The 19,523-nt window shown below is 33.5% G+C and overlaps 1 protein-coding gene across 2 annotated transcripts in view; it reads right to left on the reverse strand.

Moving 5' to 3' along the window:
• Positions 1-19,523, reverse strand: part of FOXJ3 (forkhead box J3) — a 140,504-nt gene that overhangs the window by 19,555 nt on the left and 101,426 nt on the right. The window contains exons 6-9 of one of the 2 annotated variants that reach the window (XM_031962335.1): positions 17,489-17,590; positions 9,208-9,336; positions 7,650-7,830; positions 4,064-4,480 (exon numbers count right to left, since the gene is read on the reverse strand). In XM_031962335.1, the coding sequence (XP_031818195.1) occupies positions 4,064-4,480; positions 7,650-7,830; positions 9,208-9,336; positions 17,489-17,590 (829 nt within the window). The remainder of the gene's footprint in view (positions 1-4,063; positions 4,481-7,649; positions 7,831-9,207; positions 9,337-17,488; positions 17,591-19,523) is intronic. The other variant, XM_031962336.1, reaches the window with a different exon arrangement.

The following is a 19,523-nucleotide window of genomic DNA, read 5'->3' on the forward strand; positions in this document are numbered from 1 at the left end:
TAAGGTTAAACTGCTCACATTCCTACATGAGAAAAATGTATTTTTTAATTCTTAAAGAAAATTCTCATTAAGGACACAGGTATAAACTGAACACGATAGGAAGATTAGCTAAAAAGAAGTAATTTGAAGGGTGAAATGGGAGAGAGGAAGAGGGAGAGGCAGAGTGGGGTAAATTATATGACACAAAAAAAAAGGTTCAAAAGAGCCTTTATAGAGGAGGGGGAGATGGGGGGAATGAATGAGCCTTACTGTCATTAAAACTGGCTCAAAGAGCAATATCATACACACTCAATTGGGTAGAGAAATCTATCATACCATACAGGTAAGTAGGTGAGGAATGGGATGGGAGTAGGAGGTAAGGGAACTGATAGAAAGGTGGGCATATTGGGGAAGGTAAATAAGAAAAAACACCTCTTGAGAATGGGCAGGGGAAAAGGAGAGAATAGGACAAATTGAAAAATTAGATGGAGGGAAATCCATAATTAGCAATTATAATTTAGAGAAAATTATTTTATAGCAAAGACCTCATTTTTGAGTCAAAATTATGGAAACAAGAGCCATTCCTTAAAATGACAAATGGTCAAAGGATATCTATAGTCATCTGAAAAAAAATGTTCTAAATCACTATTGATTATAAAATTGCAAATTAAAACTGAGCTACTACCACATACACCTATCAGATCAGCTAATATGAGAGAGAAGGAAAATGACATATGTTGGCAGGGATGAGGGAAAATTGAGACATCAACTTACTGTTGGTGAAGTCAAGCCTTGAACTGATTTAACCATTCTGGAGAAGCAATTTGAAACTATACCCAAAAGATTATAAAAACCATTATGTTCTCTTTGATCAAGCAATACCATTATATGTCTATATACCAAAAAGATTTTTTTTTTAAAGTGGAAAAGAGTTTATCTCATAAAATTATGTATAATAGCTCTTTTCATGATGACAATGAATAGGAAATTGAGGGAATGTCCATCAATAGGATAATGACTGAAGAAGCTGTTGTATATGATTATGATGAAATACCACTACACTATAAGAAATGAGTAGTAGGATGCTCTCCAAAAACAAATAAATAAATGAATAAGTAAAAACCTTGGAAACCAGAAGAACATTATATACATTAACAGCAATATTATATAATGATCAGTTGTGAATGACTTAGCTATTCTCAGCAATACAGTGATCTAAGACAATTCTGGAGGACTTATGATGAAAAAAACCATTCATCCAAAGAACTGATAAGAGTCTGAATGTAGACTGAAGCATACTTTTTCTTTATTTTTCTGACAATTTTTGTCTGTGTTTTCTTTCACAACATGACTAACATGGACTATGTTTTACACAACCGTACAAGTATAACCAATACTGAATTGCTTACTTTTGTCAATGAAAGGAGGAAGGGAAGAGGGACAGAATTTAGAACTCAAAAACTTAAAAAACATGTGAAAATTATTTTCATATAACTGGGGAAAATACTAAGTTTTAATATATATCTTTAATATTTTAATGTCTTTTTAAAAATGACACTAATTCCCCAAATTATGTTAGAGAAGAGAAGGGTCTTATACTATATTTAAAGAAATCATGAATGAAAACTTCCCAGATTGATTAGAAGTAAAGTAAATTAAAAGATCTACCAATCACCTCCTTAAGAAACTCCAAAATTAAAAGTCAAATCCAGAAGTCCCCATATTAAAGCATTCAGAAGGAAGCATATTGAGTACCAGGAAACTACAATCAAGATCCACAAGACTAGCAATATTTTCTTTTGCAAAAAAAAAAAAATTTTTCCAATTAGCAAACAATTTTCTCTTCCATCTATTTTCTCCCTCTCTCCTGTTTGCCCTCATTGGGGGAAAAAAATGAAAACCTTGCAACAAATATGCACAGTCAAGCATGAGTCATGTCCAAAAAGTCTATATTTTTCATTTTGCATGTTAAGTTCATCACCTCTCTGGTGAGTAGCATGCTTCATCTTTCAACCTGTGACTGGTCATTTTATTGATCAGAACTCTTACGAGTTTCAAAGTTGTTTGTCTTTATAATGTTGTTGTTACTATATGGATTGTTCTCCTGGTTTTCATTTTCTATCAGTTCATTCAAGTTTTGCCAGGTTTTTTTCTTTTTCTTTCTGAGACCAGCCTATTATCAATTTAAAACATAGTTCATTTACATTCACATATCACTCTTCAACTGATAGGCACTCCCTTATTTTCCAAGTCTTTGCCCACCACAAAATAGCTATAAACTTTTTTTTTTTAAAAATCCCTGAAGGTCCATCTTTTTCTTTGACTTCTTTGGGTCAAAGGGTATACACAACTTACAAACTTTTAGCTTTCTAGACTGGTTGTATCGTTTTACAACTCTACAAACAGTGCATTATTGTGGTTTGTTTTTTCATAAATCCTCCAACATTTGTTTTTTCGAGTGATAATTTTGCCAATCTGATAAGTACAAGGAGGAATTCCTTTAATTTGCATTTCTGTAATGATTAGTCATTAGGAACTTTTTTCTAATGATATTTTGGATTTCTCTTCTTGAGAATTACTTATATGTATCTTGGACCATTTATCAACTGACAAATGGTTCTTATTCATATAAATTCTTATGTATTTTGGAAATTAAACAAAAATGAGCTAAATTTGTTGCAATGGATCCTTCCTCCCCCCTCCCCCCTCTTTTCCCTTTCTGCATTATTCTGGCGCAAATTTTTAAAAATTTACATAATCAAAATTATTCATTTTATCTCCTGTGATGCTTGCTATATCTTGTTTGGTCATGAACTTTTCTTCTATTCACAGATATAAAAGACAATTTTTTTTCTTGCTTCTCTTAATTTGGTTATGAGATCACCCTATGTGTGTAACTTGATGCAGGGTAAAATAAACAGAAACAGGAGAAAAATTTATACCAAGATAACAACAACGTAAAGAAAAATTTTGAAAGGACAATGATCAAAGCCGTAACTGTAATCATCATCATCTTAGAATTTATGTAGCATTTCAAGGTTTGAAAAGTTTTTTATTTAAATATTACCTAAATTGAGTAATCATGCTTACAGAGAACCTATAATGACACATTATCCTCCTCTTAACAGAGAAGTGAAGGATACAAGGCATACACATATATAGATATATAGATACATATAAGTCTTGGTAGGTAAAGGTATATAGAGAAGAGAAAAATAGTGATGACCAAAAAAAAAGGACATTATAACATTTAAAAAAAATATACAGGAGATAGAATGAAATCTGGAAAGGAAGCACCTACAAACACAAAAGCTTTGAGAGTAATGTATAGAATATATCATATATATTTTCAATTCCAGCACGGTTAAATGGAGACTAACAGTTTAATACAGAACCTTTTTTGTGATCTGCTATATGAATAGCAACATTTTTTTCAGTCTCTCAATTTATTCTCAATCCAAAGTTCAGAGTAAAAACATAAAATTAAAAAGAAGAGATGACTACAATCATTTTAAAGGGAAGAAAGGAAGAAAGCAATTATTGTTGCACATCATAATATTATCAAACTTTGGTTTAAAACAAGGTTCTCAAAGACTCCACCAGATCACTGTTTCAAAGGCTATTTTATTTGTAGCTCTATATACCTTCCAAATGCACATAAAGAAGAAACTTAACAAGAGCATCAGAGCAATCCAAAAGTTTTGACACAAAGATCTACAATACTTACTGAATATCCTATCTAAATATAAAGCAAAATGGATTCTAAATTGAGGCTCCAATTCAACCTACAGATGGATGGAATGCATTAAATGTAGTATTGTTAAGAAATAAAAGGAAAAAAGGGTACATGGGTGTGGGTGTAAATAGATGATCTCTAAGGTCCTTTAACTTGTAAAGCAAACACAAAGTTTTGGTCATAAATGTCACATGATTTCCATTACATGTATGACTCCCCATTTTTTTGTGGTTTTAAATACTTCAGAACAACCCCCTCACCCTATCCTCAAATATACAGACTATGAATAGCTAGGAATTGTTTCTGATATATAATTAGCTAAACACAAGTTAGAAGATGAGAACTTACCAGAATTACAGGATACCTGCTGTGGGGGTGGATGCGTCTGATGTGCTAACGACTGATGCTGATGATTCTGATGGTGCTGTATGTGTTGATGTGGAGACGGATGCTGGGGGTGTGGAGACTGCAGCTGGCTGTGTTGTTGTGGGTGTGGTGCTGGATGCTGAGGACGTTGTGGATGCTGTGATAAACCATGCGGTCGATGGGGAGGATGTGGAGATGGCTGTGTGTGCATCTGGGGGTGAGACAGAGAAACTTGTGCCACGGAATTATTGGCAGTAGCACCAAGACCACTGCTGTGGCTATTCGATAAGCTGCTTTGGCCACTGTGTTGGTGAGAGCTCACGGTATTGCTGGGAGAGTGCTGATAGGAACATGAAGTGTGGGGTGGTTGGGATGATTCAGAAGGGATGCTCATCAAACCTAAAAATAGTAAGGAGAAAGAAATTTTTGGTAAATTTTTTTTAATAAAGAATATTACTTTAAAATTTTTCTCTCTCTCTCTGACTGTCTCTCAATTTACTCTCAATCCAAAGATGCTGTGATCTTTGCTCAAGAAGCTTGACCACTTATTTTCAGGAAGACCTTTGGAAAGCAAAGAAGAACTTACCTTTACCAGGGATGGGGGAGGACAGTAGTAGATAGTCATAACCCACAAGGAGGAATCAAGATTTCTAAAACACTGGGATGAATATTTCATGTATCACATAGCTTCATCTTACTACACAAGGTTTAAGACCATGCATTAGAAGCTCACACACATTAGAAATCTCATTTCATATCCTCTAAACCAGATTTTAAATTTAGGAAGTACTAAGGTTATCTTAAGAGAGTTCATCTTCATCACACTTTCTTTGAGGCCATATGACTGTTAATTAATCTGTATATACATGTTTGGGATACGGAAAGAAGGAACTGGAATTTATTGTTCCTCCAAGTCAGTCTTGAGATACTTTTGCTTTTTAAAATACTTTTTAAATTTTTTGCATTTTTTCCAATTACCTGTAAAAACAATTTTTAACATTTTTTTTTATAGAATTTTGAGTTCCAAATTTCCTCCCCCCCCTTCTCCATCCTCGAGAGGAGAAATACTTTTCAAAAGAGAAATAATATCTAGAGCACATTCTGATAGAGCCTAAAGTATTAGGTATCCTGGGAAGCAGCCAGCTATTATACACATTAATCTTTTTTTGGGGGGTGGAGTGGGGGTAGGGAGGTGGGGGGATAAGAGAAATCAGTCTTGAGTGATCTGTCCAGGGTCACACAACTAGCTGAATGTCTGAAGCTAGATTTGAATTCAGTGCTTCTGACTCCAGGGCTGGCATTCTATCCACTGTACTACCTCGCTGCCCCTCTTTAACACATGGAAGACCAAGCATTTGTTAAGTTTGTTTTTATTTATTTACTCAAAATATGCATTCTAACTTCCCAACTTCTTATTTTCTTTTCTCTTTGCATAAAAAATATGTTCTTGGCTTTTTTCACCCTCTTAGCTATAGTTCCCTGAAAAAAATGTTTGTTGAACTAGGTCACTTCATATGTTTCAATTTAATGAGAAACAGGATATTATACCACACAAAAAAACAGCTTCATTCAAAAACTAAGGTAAGAGTAACTGATTCTTAATGTTCCTTCAGTGGATATTAATTGACAATTGAAAGCAACTAATATTTACATTATTTTTCAACTGCCAACCTGGTTTCCCATTATTTATTATGCTACATTCTATTGTTAAAACAAAATGCTCAGGGTTTTAATCTTCTTTCCATTTTTTCTTACTCCTTTTATGATAACACATATATTCTGCTTGTGTGCCCTCTCAAATTTCCATGTTACTGTGTAAGCTAGAAGCCACCTTCTGCTTACAAACTTAATCATTCACTCTGGAAAAATCCATGTCATTCCATGAAGCCATTCTTCAATCAGAGAATGTAAGGTCCATAAGACCAAGTAAAAGTAGATCAACCAAAGTCAAAGCTACTTTTATCCTTTGTCTCATTATATAATTGACATGTACCCAATTGTCTAAAGAACCTAGTATCAGACTAAACATATTTGGTTTATACAAAGAAGCACCATTTTAACAAACATCATCACCACAACATCTGGTTCATATAATAAGGCTATTTTCACATCCTAGCAGATGGACTATGACAACATTATTTTACTGATTGTATCATGTTATTTAAATAGAAAAAATATTGTGCAATGGCTCAAGTTCCTTCTGGAGTCAAGATATCTGATGAAGATATTGTTGCCATGATTTGTTGTATTTACCATAATATTTGAGTACAACATAAAATATTAAAACTGGCAGTTTTGGCAAAAGACTGTGTTAATACTCAAAAAAAGGTAAGAGCTGATTCTTGAAACTGGAGAGCTGATAGTTAAAAGTGATTATCAAGGTGATTCACAAAGGAGGGGAAAGAGAGGTGGATTACAGTTCAAGAGCTAGAAGGGATCTTAAAGATCATCCAGCTCTAGATGTCTTCATCTTAGATATGAAGAAATAGAGGCCCTGGAAGGTTCAGTGGCATCATTTGTTGGTGATAAAAATCAGAGTTATTAGAACTAAAAGAGACCTTAAAGATCTAATTTAACTTCCTTATTGTGTAAGTAAGGAAACTAAAGGACAGAGATGAGAAAGGATTGACACTAGGTACACAGAGCTCCTTAAGAGGACAAAGTCTGACTTGGAATGCCAATGCCAGTCATCTAATTTCTGACCCAAGGCTCTTTCCATTACACCACAATGAAATCATTATATATCCTTTGGGTATTGTCAATTCTGTCATTTTAAGATCAAGCTACTTAAATCATGGTTACCTAAAGAATCTGCATGTAAAAACAATTCCAAAAGGCATCTTTTATATATAAGCTAATTCAAACTTTAGCATTGAACTTGAACTTTAAACCTTGAAATCAGCTACTGAAGCAATTAAACTTGATTCACCTATTATCAACTCTCAATATTTTCCACTGACATGTAAAAAAATCATAAATAATATAAGTAGCTGAGCTGAAGCATAAACAGATACTCTGCAAAATAACAAATATACAGAATAGCATTAATTCTCTCATTTGATTTTATACCACTTGGCAAAAACCACATTAGATCTGTATATGGCTTTCAATGCTAAGCACAATTCAACTGCCTTGAAAGCCATCATCCTACATGTGCACATCTTCAAGGAAAAAGTGCTCTTGATGAGGCAGGGATTAGAACTCCTTTTTTTTTTTTTTTTTTTTTTTTTTAAAGCAAAGCCATGGTATGACCAGAAGCTAGCTTATTTGCTACTACACCTTAGGCAACAACAACACTATACTTACTGTTGTTTCAGTGGTGATGCAAAAAGAGCCCCAAAATGGGTACTACTAGATTCTTATGGCTCTACCTTTGCTAAGTCCTAACATACCACTAACTCTCACACACACACACACACACACACACACACACACACACACACACACACACGATGTACTTCTAATATCCTAATACCTCTTGTTCCTTAACTGCAGGTAAACTACTATGAAGAGTAGGAAAAGATACCAAATATCTGTGAAAATATTTCTTAAAATGCAAAAAACTCACCTTGTTGGCTAAGTGACTGCTCAAAAACTGACTTATAAAGGCTTCGAAATGAGGCACTAAGATCTTCAAAATTATATTCTGAGAAAAGTAGTTGTTTGTCTCGTTCTGGGATGCTGTATTGTGGCTGTGGCTGCTGCTGAGGAGTTAATGACTGAGAGACTGGTTCTGGATGGTTTGTCACCTAATATTAAAAGAAAATACTACTGATTCTAGACTTTACATTTGAGTTTATGCAATTACCAAAACAAAAACAAAAAAAAATTTACAAATAGTAGTTTGCATGCTAATACAATGTAATTCAAAGGGGGACAGAGAAGGGAGAGAAACACTCTTCTTAAATTGGCTGTCTATATCATTGAGATGATTCTATCTATCTCTGGCTTGGATGCCAAAGATGAAGCACAACTTGGATGTCATAGCCCTGTGAGTTAGTCACTATCCTACCCCAGAATCAGCACATATTCAAAATCAAGTACCTCTCACTCCCACATGCCTAAAGGCATTAAAATCCTGATATATATTACTTTTTGAATATGACTAGGTCTTGTTCTATTAGTTAGAGAAGTCAACTATACCAAAGTCCTTTCCTCTACTCAATAATGGCACTTATTTTTCTTAACTTTTTTAAAGTTAAGAAACTTTTATATGAAGTAGGATTTGTAAATTTCACTGTGACCAAAAAAATTACCTTAATATCTATTTTATGATTTCATTCAAATCTGAATGCTCAAGCACTTATAGGATGTAGGGTATTATACACTATAGGAAGGGTGAAAACTAATAAACACTGCTTTCTTGGCAAGCAGGAATGGAAGTTGTCACACTATTGGACAACTCAAATTTTGTGACTTCTATTTCTTATACAGCTGCTGAATTAAAAAAGCATTCATCCTTTATTTGTTTCCCTCTGAACTTCTGGGAGACAAAAGGAAACACCAAGGAGAAAACAAGAAAAAGGTGGGAGTAAAAACAAGGTAACTAGGTACAAACTCCAAGAGAAACAAAAAGAAATAGAAGGAAAATGGAAGAGATTAGTGCTTTGAAAATTTTAAATAATAATCCTGTATTACAAAGCAATGAATACCAGTTAGTTTTCATAAAAGAATTACTTATTTTTGAGTGTTTGAATTGAGAAATACAAACTGTGAGATACTTAAATGCATTTTAATATCATACTACAACAAAAACCAGTGGAAAAATATTTTGATTAAAAATTACAATTCTTATTTATTATATAGTCCATTATTTTTAAAGTTGTTGAAACTGAAACTAAGAAGAAGTGGACTCAACCAATACTTGAAAATGATCTATATTCAAGGCAATATGTTTTGAGTTATTTGAAAATAGTTATTTTAAAAATCGAGTTACAAATAATCTTCTAAGTAGCATTTGGGATCATCATCTAGGCAGGAAACAGTTTTCCAAAGCCTATTTATAATCTGTTAATTGTATATCTCTATATTTAAAGCCATCCCTTCTAAAATCTGTATCTTTCACTGAGTTTAGTTCTAAGTTCTGATTGTGAATTAAAATATAAAGAGCTGAAATATAAGCTTACTGGTGTATAGCTGTGCACACTTCCAACGCTGTTCAAATTAACAGATGCCAAACTCTGGTCTGAGAGACTGTTGTTAAGGCTACTGCGTGGACTGTCACTGCCATCCTGATCTGGATTATATAATGTTACCTAGAATGCAAAAAACAAATATTTGGGTAAAGATCAGCTAAAATTGCATATACTATTTTACATGGCAATTTTACCAAAGTACTCTTACCAAGAGAATCTACATGGCACAGCTATCAAAATCAGTGTAATCATTCAGTAAGATTAGCTTTCAAAAATAGGTTTGGATTACAAAATTTTTTGTAAACAAATACATATTTACAACTCACTCTGCTAAAGAATGTTTGGCTCTGATACAAAAAACAGGTACCAGAGGAGCACTGAAGTTAAACAAGGCAATACAAGCTAAAGAGTCTGTTATCACTCTATTATCTATTATCCACTCCCTCTTTTGCAGCACTTCTTATATTACTATTAAAATAGATAAAGCACCAGGCCTGGAGTAAGGAAGACCTGAGTTCATATTTGGCTTCAGACACTTACTAGCTCTGTGACTCTGAGCAAGTCATTTAACTCTGTTTCCCTCAGTTTCCTCATCTGTAAAACAAGGTAAAAAAGGAAATGGCAAACCACTCCAGTATATCTTTGCAAAAAACAAAAACAAAAACAAACAAAAAAGCCCTCATGGTGTCACAAAGGGTTGGATATGACTTAAAAACAACTTAATAACAATTTTCCAAGACAGCCCAACAAAGCAAGGCAGACCACAAGCAAGCCTTCCTATTAGGATTGGGATCCTATTAGGATCCCAAATACATTTCAAAAATACTCTGACTAATGTACAAGAGTTTTAGAAGAGTTAGTCAACATTTCCCAAGAACCTATTAGTATTCTTGTTGGCATTCAGACAGAAAGAGGATACCTAATTCAATGAATACAAGTGCAATTTGTTGGCAAAGTATGTTTAAAATATAATCTTCATTCCCCATTAATACACTAGCATTCTGGTTTATCCAACCAAGTTTATTTAAGCAGGTTAAGAATAGTTGGTTTGCCAGAGAAAAAATCATTCCAGAACTTCTGGTAAGTAGAGCTAAGAGTCTAAAATTTAGAATCCAGGTTGATAATCCAAAGACTGAAAAATATCTCAATATCCTGGAGAAATATGCTAAATTAACAAGATAAAACTTATTAGAGATAAATGAAAAGTCCTTCACTTCAGTATATCAACCACATATCAACTGTGACAGACCTATAGCAGATCTAATGAAAAAGGCTTAGAAGTTTTAATTAACTATTCAGGGATTCAGTGTGAAGATGATCCCCCAAAAGTTAATGTGACCTGAACTGATGCTGAGTGAAGTATGCAGAATCAAAAGAACACTGTACATAGTAACAACAAGATTGTGATGATCAGCTGTGATGAGCTTGGCTCTATTCAACAACATGGTGATTCAAGGCAATTCCAATAGACTGGGACAGAAAGTGCTATCCACACCCAGAAAGAGAACTATGGAGACTGAATATGGTTCAAAACATAGTATTTTCACCCTTGTTGCTGTCTGCTTGATTTTTTTCCTTGTGGTTTTTTTTCTTGCATAGCATGATGAATATGGGAAATAAGTTTAGAAGAATTGCATGTTTAACTTCTATCATCTTTTATATATAAGCTAATTCAAACTTTAGCATTGAACTTGAACTTTAAACCTTGAAATCAGCTACTGAAGCAATTCAATTTGATTTACCAATTATCAACTCTCAATATTTTCCACTGACATGTAAAAAATCTTAAATAATTTAAGTAGCTGAGCTGAAGCATAAACAGATACTCTGCAAAATAACAAATATACAGAATAGCATTAATTCTCTCATTTGATTTTATAACACTTGGCAAAAACCATATTAGATCTGTATATGGATGGGAGAGGGAGGGAGAAATTTTTATAATATAAAGTTCTGCAAAAGTGAATGCTGAAAACTAACTTTACTAAAAATGCCATAAAAAAATTAATGTGACCCATGCTAAGAGGAGGATACACAGAATGTAGAATAGAACAGCTTGTCCTTTTACCCTTTTTGTTACTACCAGTCAGATTACATAAAAAGTTGAATCCTGGAACAGCGAAATGGCACAGTGGATAGAGCACTAGCTTTAGAGTCAGGGAAACCCGAGTTCAAATCTGGCCTCAAACACTTACTATGTGACCCTGTGCAAATCACTTAGCCCCAACTGAACCCCTAACCCACAACAAAACCCAGAAAACTGTGTCCTGTTCTGGGTACCATATTTTATTAGAACCAGTGCCAAATTAGAGAATAGTAGAACTTAAAACGATGCCATTTAAGAATTGACTGGGGGGAAATGGACATATTTAGATAGAGAATAGAGAAAACCTAGGGGAAGGACTTGATCATATACTCAAATATTTGAAATGCTGTCTTCTGCAAATGAACTGAAGGTATTTTATATGGACAATGAAGCAGAACAAATTTACCCCACTATAAATTATTCTAACAAAGAGAACTCTTGAAATGGAAGATACTACACCTTATAACTAAAATATAGTGAGTTCTTTACTCTAGTAATATTCAAATAGAGGGCAGAACGTTAAACTAGATGACTTCTGATTCTCATTTCAACTCTAAAGATTCCAAAATTTACTTCAAAACTTTATAATACAGGTTACAAAAAGAAAATCAGAAAATAGATTGGCAAACTTATTCAATAAGCAATAATTAGAATTAAAATTTAATAGGCCAATGTTCAGTAAACTCAACAACATACATTATCTGGGAAAAGTTCCCCTATTTTAAAAGAAGTGGTGGATAAGCTGGGAAGAAGTTTGGAAGAAAATGAGTTTTAACCAATATTTTATGCCACATACATATAAATTTCCAAATGAATCATATAAAACTTAAATAAAAAAATCTCAAACAACTAAGGGATAGAGACTACAAAAAATAAAAACTCTTAATTAAAATATTTACATCACCAAAATCAATATATAGGATAAAGGAAATGAGCAAATAGGAAAAAAATTATCATTGCTTATCTTTTACCAAAACCACATTCCCATTTAGACGTATAATTAAAAAAAAATTTTAAACTAAGAGTCATTCTCCAAAAGTGTTCTCAAAAGAAGAATCACCAACTATTAGCAAGCATATAAAAGCTTGTTGGTAAGAAAAATGAGAATTTATAAAACTCTAAGGCTTTATTTCACATCCAGAAAACTGGTAAAGATGATTTAAAAAAAGCAGAAAGCATCACTGCTAATAAGGTTAAGGGGAATAAAACATGCTAATAATAGAACTATGAATTATTTGACCTTTTCTGGAAAACAACTTGAAATTAAGGAAACCACTAATGCCCTTTGACCCGGAGATCACATTGCTGGCATAGATTCCCCAAAACAATTAAAGAGAGTAAAGAAAAATTCCATAAAAATAAATATATGTATAGAATCACATTTTGGTAACAAAAAAATCAAACAAACTGGATAAACAAGGGAAAAAAATAAGGAAAAAGTTATCAGATATGCCATTTAAGAAAATGGAAAGGGCAAGTACAGTTGAGTGATGAGGTAGAAAATCAGGCAGTAAAAGGCTAAAATACAAATGAGAGAATAAGATTAAGCAATTTAAAGTATAGACAACTCTAAGAGTTAGGCTACGAAATGGATAGCTGGTACATAACATGTGAAATGGAACACACTTTGAGTGAAATATGGAAAGAAAGCATAAGACCTTGAATATCATACAAAAGAGTTTGAGCTTTACTTAGTTGAGAATATACGAAGACAACCCCTTACTCCTAAAAGTTTGATGAAGATGAATGATAACTCTAGAAAAAAAAAAAAAAAACAAATCTAGTAGTGATCAGAATTAAACAATAGGGGAAGGAAGCATAATGACAAAAAAGATTTGCTGAGAGACTATTGCAATAGTCTAGGAAGGTAGTAAAGAGCACTGACACTAAAGCTATGACTGAAAATAAGGATGAATTTGAGATATGTTAAAAAAGCAGAACTGACAGAACTTGAATTAAGTTAAATTAATTAATTTAAGAATTAAGTTGAAAATAAGTGAATTAGGTGATGAATTAGGAGATGTTGAGGTACTGGTGGGACAATCACACAAAGTTATTCTATAAATAGATGGAGATGTAGGAATGATCTATGTAGAGGTGACAAATGAAACCAAGGGAATGAAGGAGATAGTCAAGGCAAGTATAGAAAAATAAAAAGGAGGAGGAGCTCAAAAGAATTAATAAAATAAAAATAACTTTTTAGTACTTACTGTGTGCTAACTATGGAGACATAAAAAGAAAAGGAAGACAGAACTTACAGTCTAATTGGGAAAGGCATCACAAGTTTGAAAAAATTCCCTAGAAGACCAGATGGTAGGGTTCAGAGACTTTAAAGGTACAGAATAACTACAAGACCAATGGCAAGCTCCTGGAGTCCATAGTTAGAATGTCTTTTCTATCACCGCTAGAGAAGGCAGTGGGATTCAAGGTCAGTGGAGAGAGGGTTATGAGTTCCCATTTCAAAGGTCAGGAATAGAAGCAGAGGCAGAAAGAAATCCAGGAGTGACTTCTAAAACCAAGAGATGAGGAGAATATGTCCAAAAAGTACATATGAGTCCAATGCTGTCAAATGCCACAGAAGTCAAAGAAAGTGAGAACTGGGAAAAGGCCACCTGTGAAATAGGTCAGCTTAGGTAACCCTTTCGGTATAACAAAACTTGTTTTACCAAGGATTGAGGGGAAGAATCAATGGTGGGAAAATGCTTCCACTTCACACAATTTATGGATAACTCTTTAAAGAAGTTTGACATATAAAAGGAAAAGAACGATGGGATGATATTCAAATAGTGTAGAGCCACAGTTAAGGATGGAATCATATGGAAAAGCATCAAGCTTGTCATGCATCTGAGAAACTTGAGAATATTTGTAGAAAATCTGCCAGGAGAAAAGAAAAGACTGAAGATGCATACAAAAGGTATGACTGCTGAAACAAAATCTGGAAGGAGGTAAAACAGAATGGCACCAAAGGCATTGGTAGCTTTAGGAAGGAGTAAAAAGAACTTTTCTTCTAACAGAAGATGAATGACATTGCTGAGATGTTTTGAGGAGACAAAAATGGGAATTAGAAGGTATCACTGAAGTTTGAGAGGTAGGTTTACAGTTAAGAGTGTGAGAAAAAAAAACCAAACATTTTGGAATTGTAGGTAGACAATAAAATAGAGTAAAATTATTGAATAATAGTAAAGGCACAATTATAAAAATGGTTTCAAACAAACAAACAAAAAAGGCCATGAGAAAAATAAATACTTTGAGAGATGCTACAGAAAGGATTACTAGTTAGCTATATATTTAACTAAAGGACCTTTGAGGCCCTTTCTAAATAAAGTTCTCAGTTTTCAGTCCCCTAAAAAAAATGGAATGCAATTTTATTTTGTGGATACTAAATCAAATTTGGCAATTTTGTGTTTTGATATTTTAAAATCAACATATCAAAAGATTATACAAACTAAATACATTAATGGTAGTTATATGACTACTTTCAAGGCCAACAGAGGAATCAGCATTTGGTCTCTAACATCTTTGCTTATTCTAACAGGGAAATTTAAGGAAAACAACAACACAACTTATATTTCTAAGTTATATTTTTCACAAGGCCAAAAAGTGATCGAGAGAGAGAGAGAGATTGTGTGTGTGTGTGTGTGTGAGAGAGAGAGAGAGAGAGAGAGAGAGAGAGAGCGAGCGCACGCTCAAGTGTGTGATGTGTATTTACACGTGCTTCTTTGAATGAATTACATTTCTGAAAGAAATTGGAGATTAACAGCTGTTACAAACTTGCACAATTCTACTGCTACTGATAGTAGCAGCCAGTGTATACTGAAGAAAAAAAAAATGTCTCAAAAAAATTATATTTTAAACACACACATTCACACACACACCCAGAATTCTAATGGGAAGTCTCTAATGTCTCTGGAAAAAACTGAAGTATACTAAAAAGCTGGTTTCCCCACATTCTATACATTTACAAGGTTTCTTTTCAATATGAATTCTGACTTTCCAAAGTGATGGTCTAATGCCAATGCTATTTTGATCTTCATTACAAGAAAAATTAAATCAACTCAAATGTCATCTTCTACACCAAGTCTTCCTTCCCCCAAGGTACTTTGTATCTGTTTTGCATGTATTTGGTATATACCTATGTTCATAGTTTCCATTGCCACTACTTGAGTACAAGGATTGTTTCTCTTGGTCTTTGTATCTCCAGGGCCTAGCAGAATTCCTGGAATATGGCAGAAGCATAACAATAGTTTGCTAATTAACTTATTGAATGAATTAAAAGCTTATCCATTCTTTGCCCTGCAAGAGTGCCCATATAAATTTTGTGACCAAAGCAACTGAAATGCCTATGGAGAATACAATGTTACTAAAGTGAGCTCTTCTACTACAGGCATATGTAACTCAAATGCCAGGCAAAACAAAAGGTAGCACCCATTAATATGTTCTGGGTTTTCAACTTAGGGCTTTGAGAAAAGAATAAGGAATCCTGCACATGGGATACATGAATACCTACATTTTAGAATACTTCTAAAAGTCTGCCTCTTCTGACCTTGCACCACAATGAAAATAATTGGCCACCATGTGACTATATATACCTAGAGATATATGTTGTACGGGTGCAAACATATATGGGAAAAGATCAAAGTACATTCTAAGATGCTACTTAAAATAGTAATAATAGCTATTTATCTTTTACGTTAAAGTTCACAAATCAATTTATTCATAATAATCCTATGAAGTGTATAGATAGTATCCTCATGTAGGAAGTTAGAAAACTGAGGCTTGTGGACAAGTTATTTTTCAACAGGTTTCAAAGAGTTAGTGAGTTGTGAAGAAGGAACTTGACCAAGATCTTCTAAGGTCAAATCTAGCACTTTAAACTTTTAATATTACTATTACTCAATGAGGTGATTCAGGCTAATTCCAATAGACTTGTGATGGAGAAAAATCATCTGCATCCAGAGAGGGACTATGGGGACTGAATGTGGATCACAACATAGTATTTTCACTTTTTTTTATTGTTGTTGTTTGCTTGCTTGTTTTTTTCTCATTTTTTCTCCTTTTAATATGATTTTTCTTCACAGCATGATAAATGTAGAAGTATTTTTATAAGAATTGCACATATTTAACTTATATTGGATTACTTCCTGTCTAGAGGAGAGGGAATTAAAGGAGGAAGGGAGAAAAATTTGGAATACAAGGTTTTGCAAGGGTGAATACTGAAAACTATCTTGGTATATATTTTGAAAAAAAAAAAAACTATTACTTAAAAAATTTGTTACACAAAACATTACTTGAAATAAATGGATCAATTTGTCTTAATTTTTTTTTGGTGGGGGTTTTGGCCATAAAAAGATATGGGTAAAAACCTTATCATACAAACACCAGTATCATGGAAATCTCTGTGTTATGACTTCCAAATAATTTACAACTGTGAAAAGGAGAAGAAGGTATAAATAAATGGGGAGCCCCTTTCCAAGAATTAGCCAGATATTTTTTCCTTTCCTTCATCCTTATCAAAAAGTCTTCTCTGTAGCATCCAAAAGGAAGCAAACTATAAACCCAGAAAAATATCAACTATAATATTATCTTTTTTCACCCAAGAGGAACCCTCAAAGAAAAAAAGCCAATTAGCAGAGAATAAATAATTCTCAAAATTCTCAAAAAGTCATTATTGATACAGATTATAAGAATCCTTTTCTATCAAGTCCATTTCTATAAATTCAAGAGTTTTATTTCATCAGTGAAGATACTTTCTCTACTAACAGAATATTTCAATTATAACTTAATGGGGGCTCTTCAAGAAAACCCATTAATTTATGGTACACTTTAGTGACAAATTTCTTCATTATTAGCTGGATAGGGCCTCAATTGATAGACATTCAATTAATCACTAAGACCACAATTAAGAATTTCTACCTTGGCAAGAACAAAAAAAAATTGATGTTCTGTAGGTAATAACTTTCAAGAACCCAGAGTCACTTCTACCCATCAAGGCAATTCTATAGAGGAACCAGTCCACAAACCAAACTACTATTAATATCTCTATTGTGGTGCCATGTTTAAGAGATACAAGTTTGTACTATTTTCAAATTCAGTCATACAAAACATTTTAAAAGTATGATAAAGGGAAGTGAAATGAATTATGAAATAACATGTTGACATTAAAAAAAAAAAAAGAAAAGAAATTACTTTGTTAGTCACAGTGTTGATTGCCAGAGTTGGAGAGGCACTTCCCGAAATAATACACTCCATTCCCAAAGAATCTGAATCTATGCTATATGGAGTTGAGGCCTAAAATGCAAGAACAAAACAAATAATTAGCAGCTTATAATCTGAAACAAAGTTAATACAATTTTAAAGGATTTCACTAAGTTCTCCAGTTTCCAGGGCTGTATGTTTCTTTCTACTATTGGTTTAAAAAAAAAAAAAAAAAAAAAAGCTTAACTATATCCAGTGGAGCCTGATTTGGTCTTTATAACTTTGTATCTTGCTATAGCCTAATTCTATTTTAACATTATGAAGCTTAAGTTATAACTCATGCACTATCCATAAACCTGAAAATAGAATGTGGTATATCAGATATTTTTAAAAGCAGATGCTTCAGCCTCTATAGTGATACACAAACCTACCCACCCCACCCCACGGGTGGGTGGATGTTTGTGTGGGGGGATATGGGTATATGTTTTTCCCTGGACCTCAAATATTCACATTCTGGTTGTACTACAGAAAGATATATCAAAAAAGCTGGGTTTTCTACTAGTTGGGTCAGCATTTCTTCTGTAAATTTGGTTCAGTGGAGCATTAATTTTTAAATAGTTTTATTTACAGCGTTGTTAGGATCAAATGCACTTAAAAATCAATTACATACAAAGGTGTGAGGATGCAACCACTATAATATCAAAGGATTTCAGAACTAATAAGAACCATAGAGCTAACACAGGTCAACTATAACACTTTATAGAAGAGGAAACTCAAGACCACAGAGATCAAGTAACTTGCCTAAGGCCACACATCTTCTAAGTGACAGAGTTAAAAATCAAACTTGAAGTCTTTTAATTTGAAATCTTGTCCTCTTTAAGAACTAGATCAGAAGGAAAATGGGATATTTCACACCAAAAAACATAAAGGGGCAATAAGTATTATTATAACAAATTTAAGGGGGACACAGCATTTATTAAGACAATAAATATGTGGAACAGTGGATAAAGCACTGGACCCAGTGCTTTGGTTCATTTCTTTGGTTCAAATCCAGCCTCAGACACTTCTTAGTTGTTGTGTGACTCTGGATGAGTCACTTAACCCTGCTTGCCTCAGTGTTCTCAACTGTAAAATGAGCTAGAGAAAAAAATGACAAATCACTCCAGTATCTTTGTCAAGAAAACCCCAATGGGGCCAGAGAGAGTCAGACATAACAGAAACAAGCGAACAAGAACTGTAATATTAAGACATGACTATTTTATGAAGTTGTGTGGTAGCTCTTTTACAATGGAGACAGAAGGTAAAATATAAATTAGGATAATACAAATTACCCAGCTTTCAAATACAGATACCAGGTAAATTTTTCCTTAGCTACTAAAGAGAAAAATAAAGAGAAAAAAGAAAAACAGCATGTTGATATAAGCCCTTGGTTTCTAATTCTGTGTTAAGACTCAGATTAGGTATTTGGCACAAGAATCTGGAAGGAACTTCTAAAAGAAGGTCTAAAATAAAAAAGAAAATGAAGTCTACTTGGCAAAGTATTTACTGGGACATAACAAACTGCCTTTCCACTAAAAATCCTCTTCCAAGACCCCTCCAGGACCAGACTGCTATCTGCAGCAATTCCTATTATTGAAGAATGAGAAAGAATGACCTTTGAGGACCATAAGGGTCAGTCATACACTAGCTGTCTAAGTACTGGCTTCGCTGTATTTGGAAAGGATGATCACCACAAGATTAGTCATAGTAGGAATCAGAGCAACTCATGAAATGCCTTAAGACAAGGAGGGTCTATGATCTGCATTGGAAAAGCAATTACATATATCAACAAAACTATTATCTTTTAGAACTGAAGCAGTACAATTCCAAAACAGAACCATTCCTATAGTGTAGGATGAAATGAGGAGGAAAATAAAGTGTGTCAAGTCTCCTGGAATAACTAAGATTTACTGATCTTGGTATAAAAATAAACATAGCAGTAGACCTTCATAAAGTGCTTTATGGTTTACCAAGTGTTTTATATAAG

This window comes from Sarcophilus harrisii, chromosome 3 (assembly GCF_902635505.1).
Source record: "Sarcophilus harrisii chromosome 3, mSarHar1.11, whole genome shotgun sequence".
Lineage (NCBI taxonomy): Eukaryota > Metazoa > Chordata > Mammalia > Dasyuromorphia > Dasyuridae > Sarcophilus > Sarcophilus harrisii.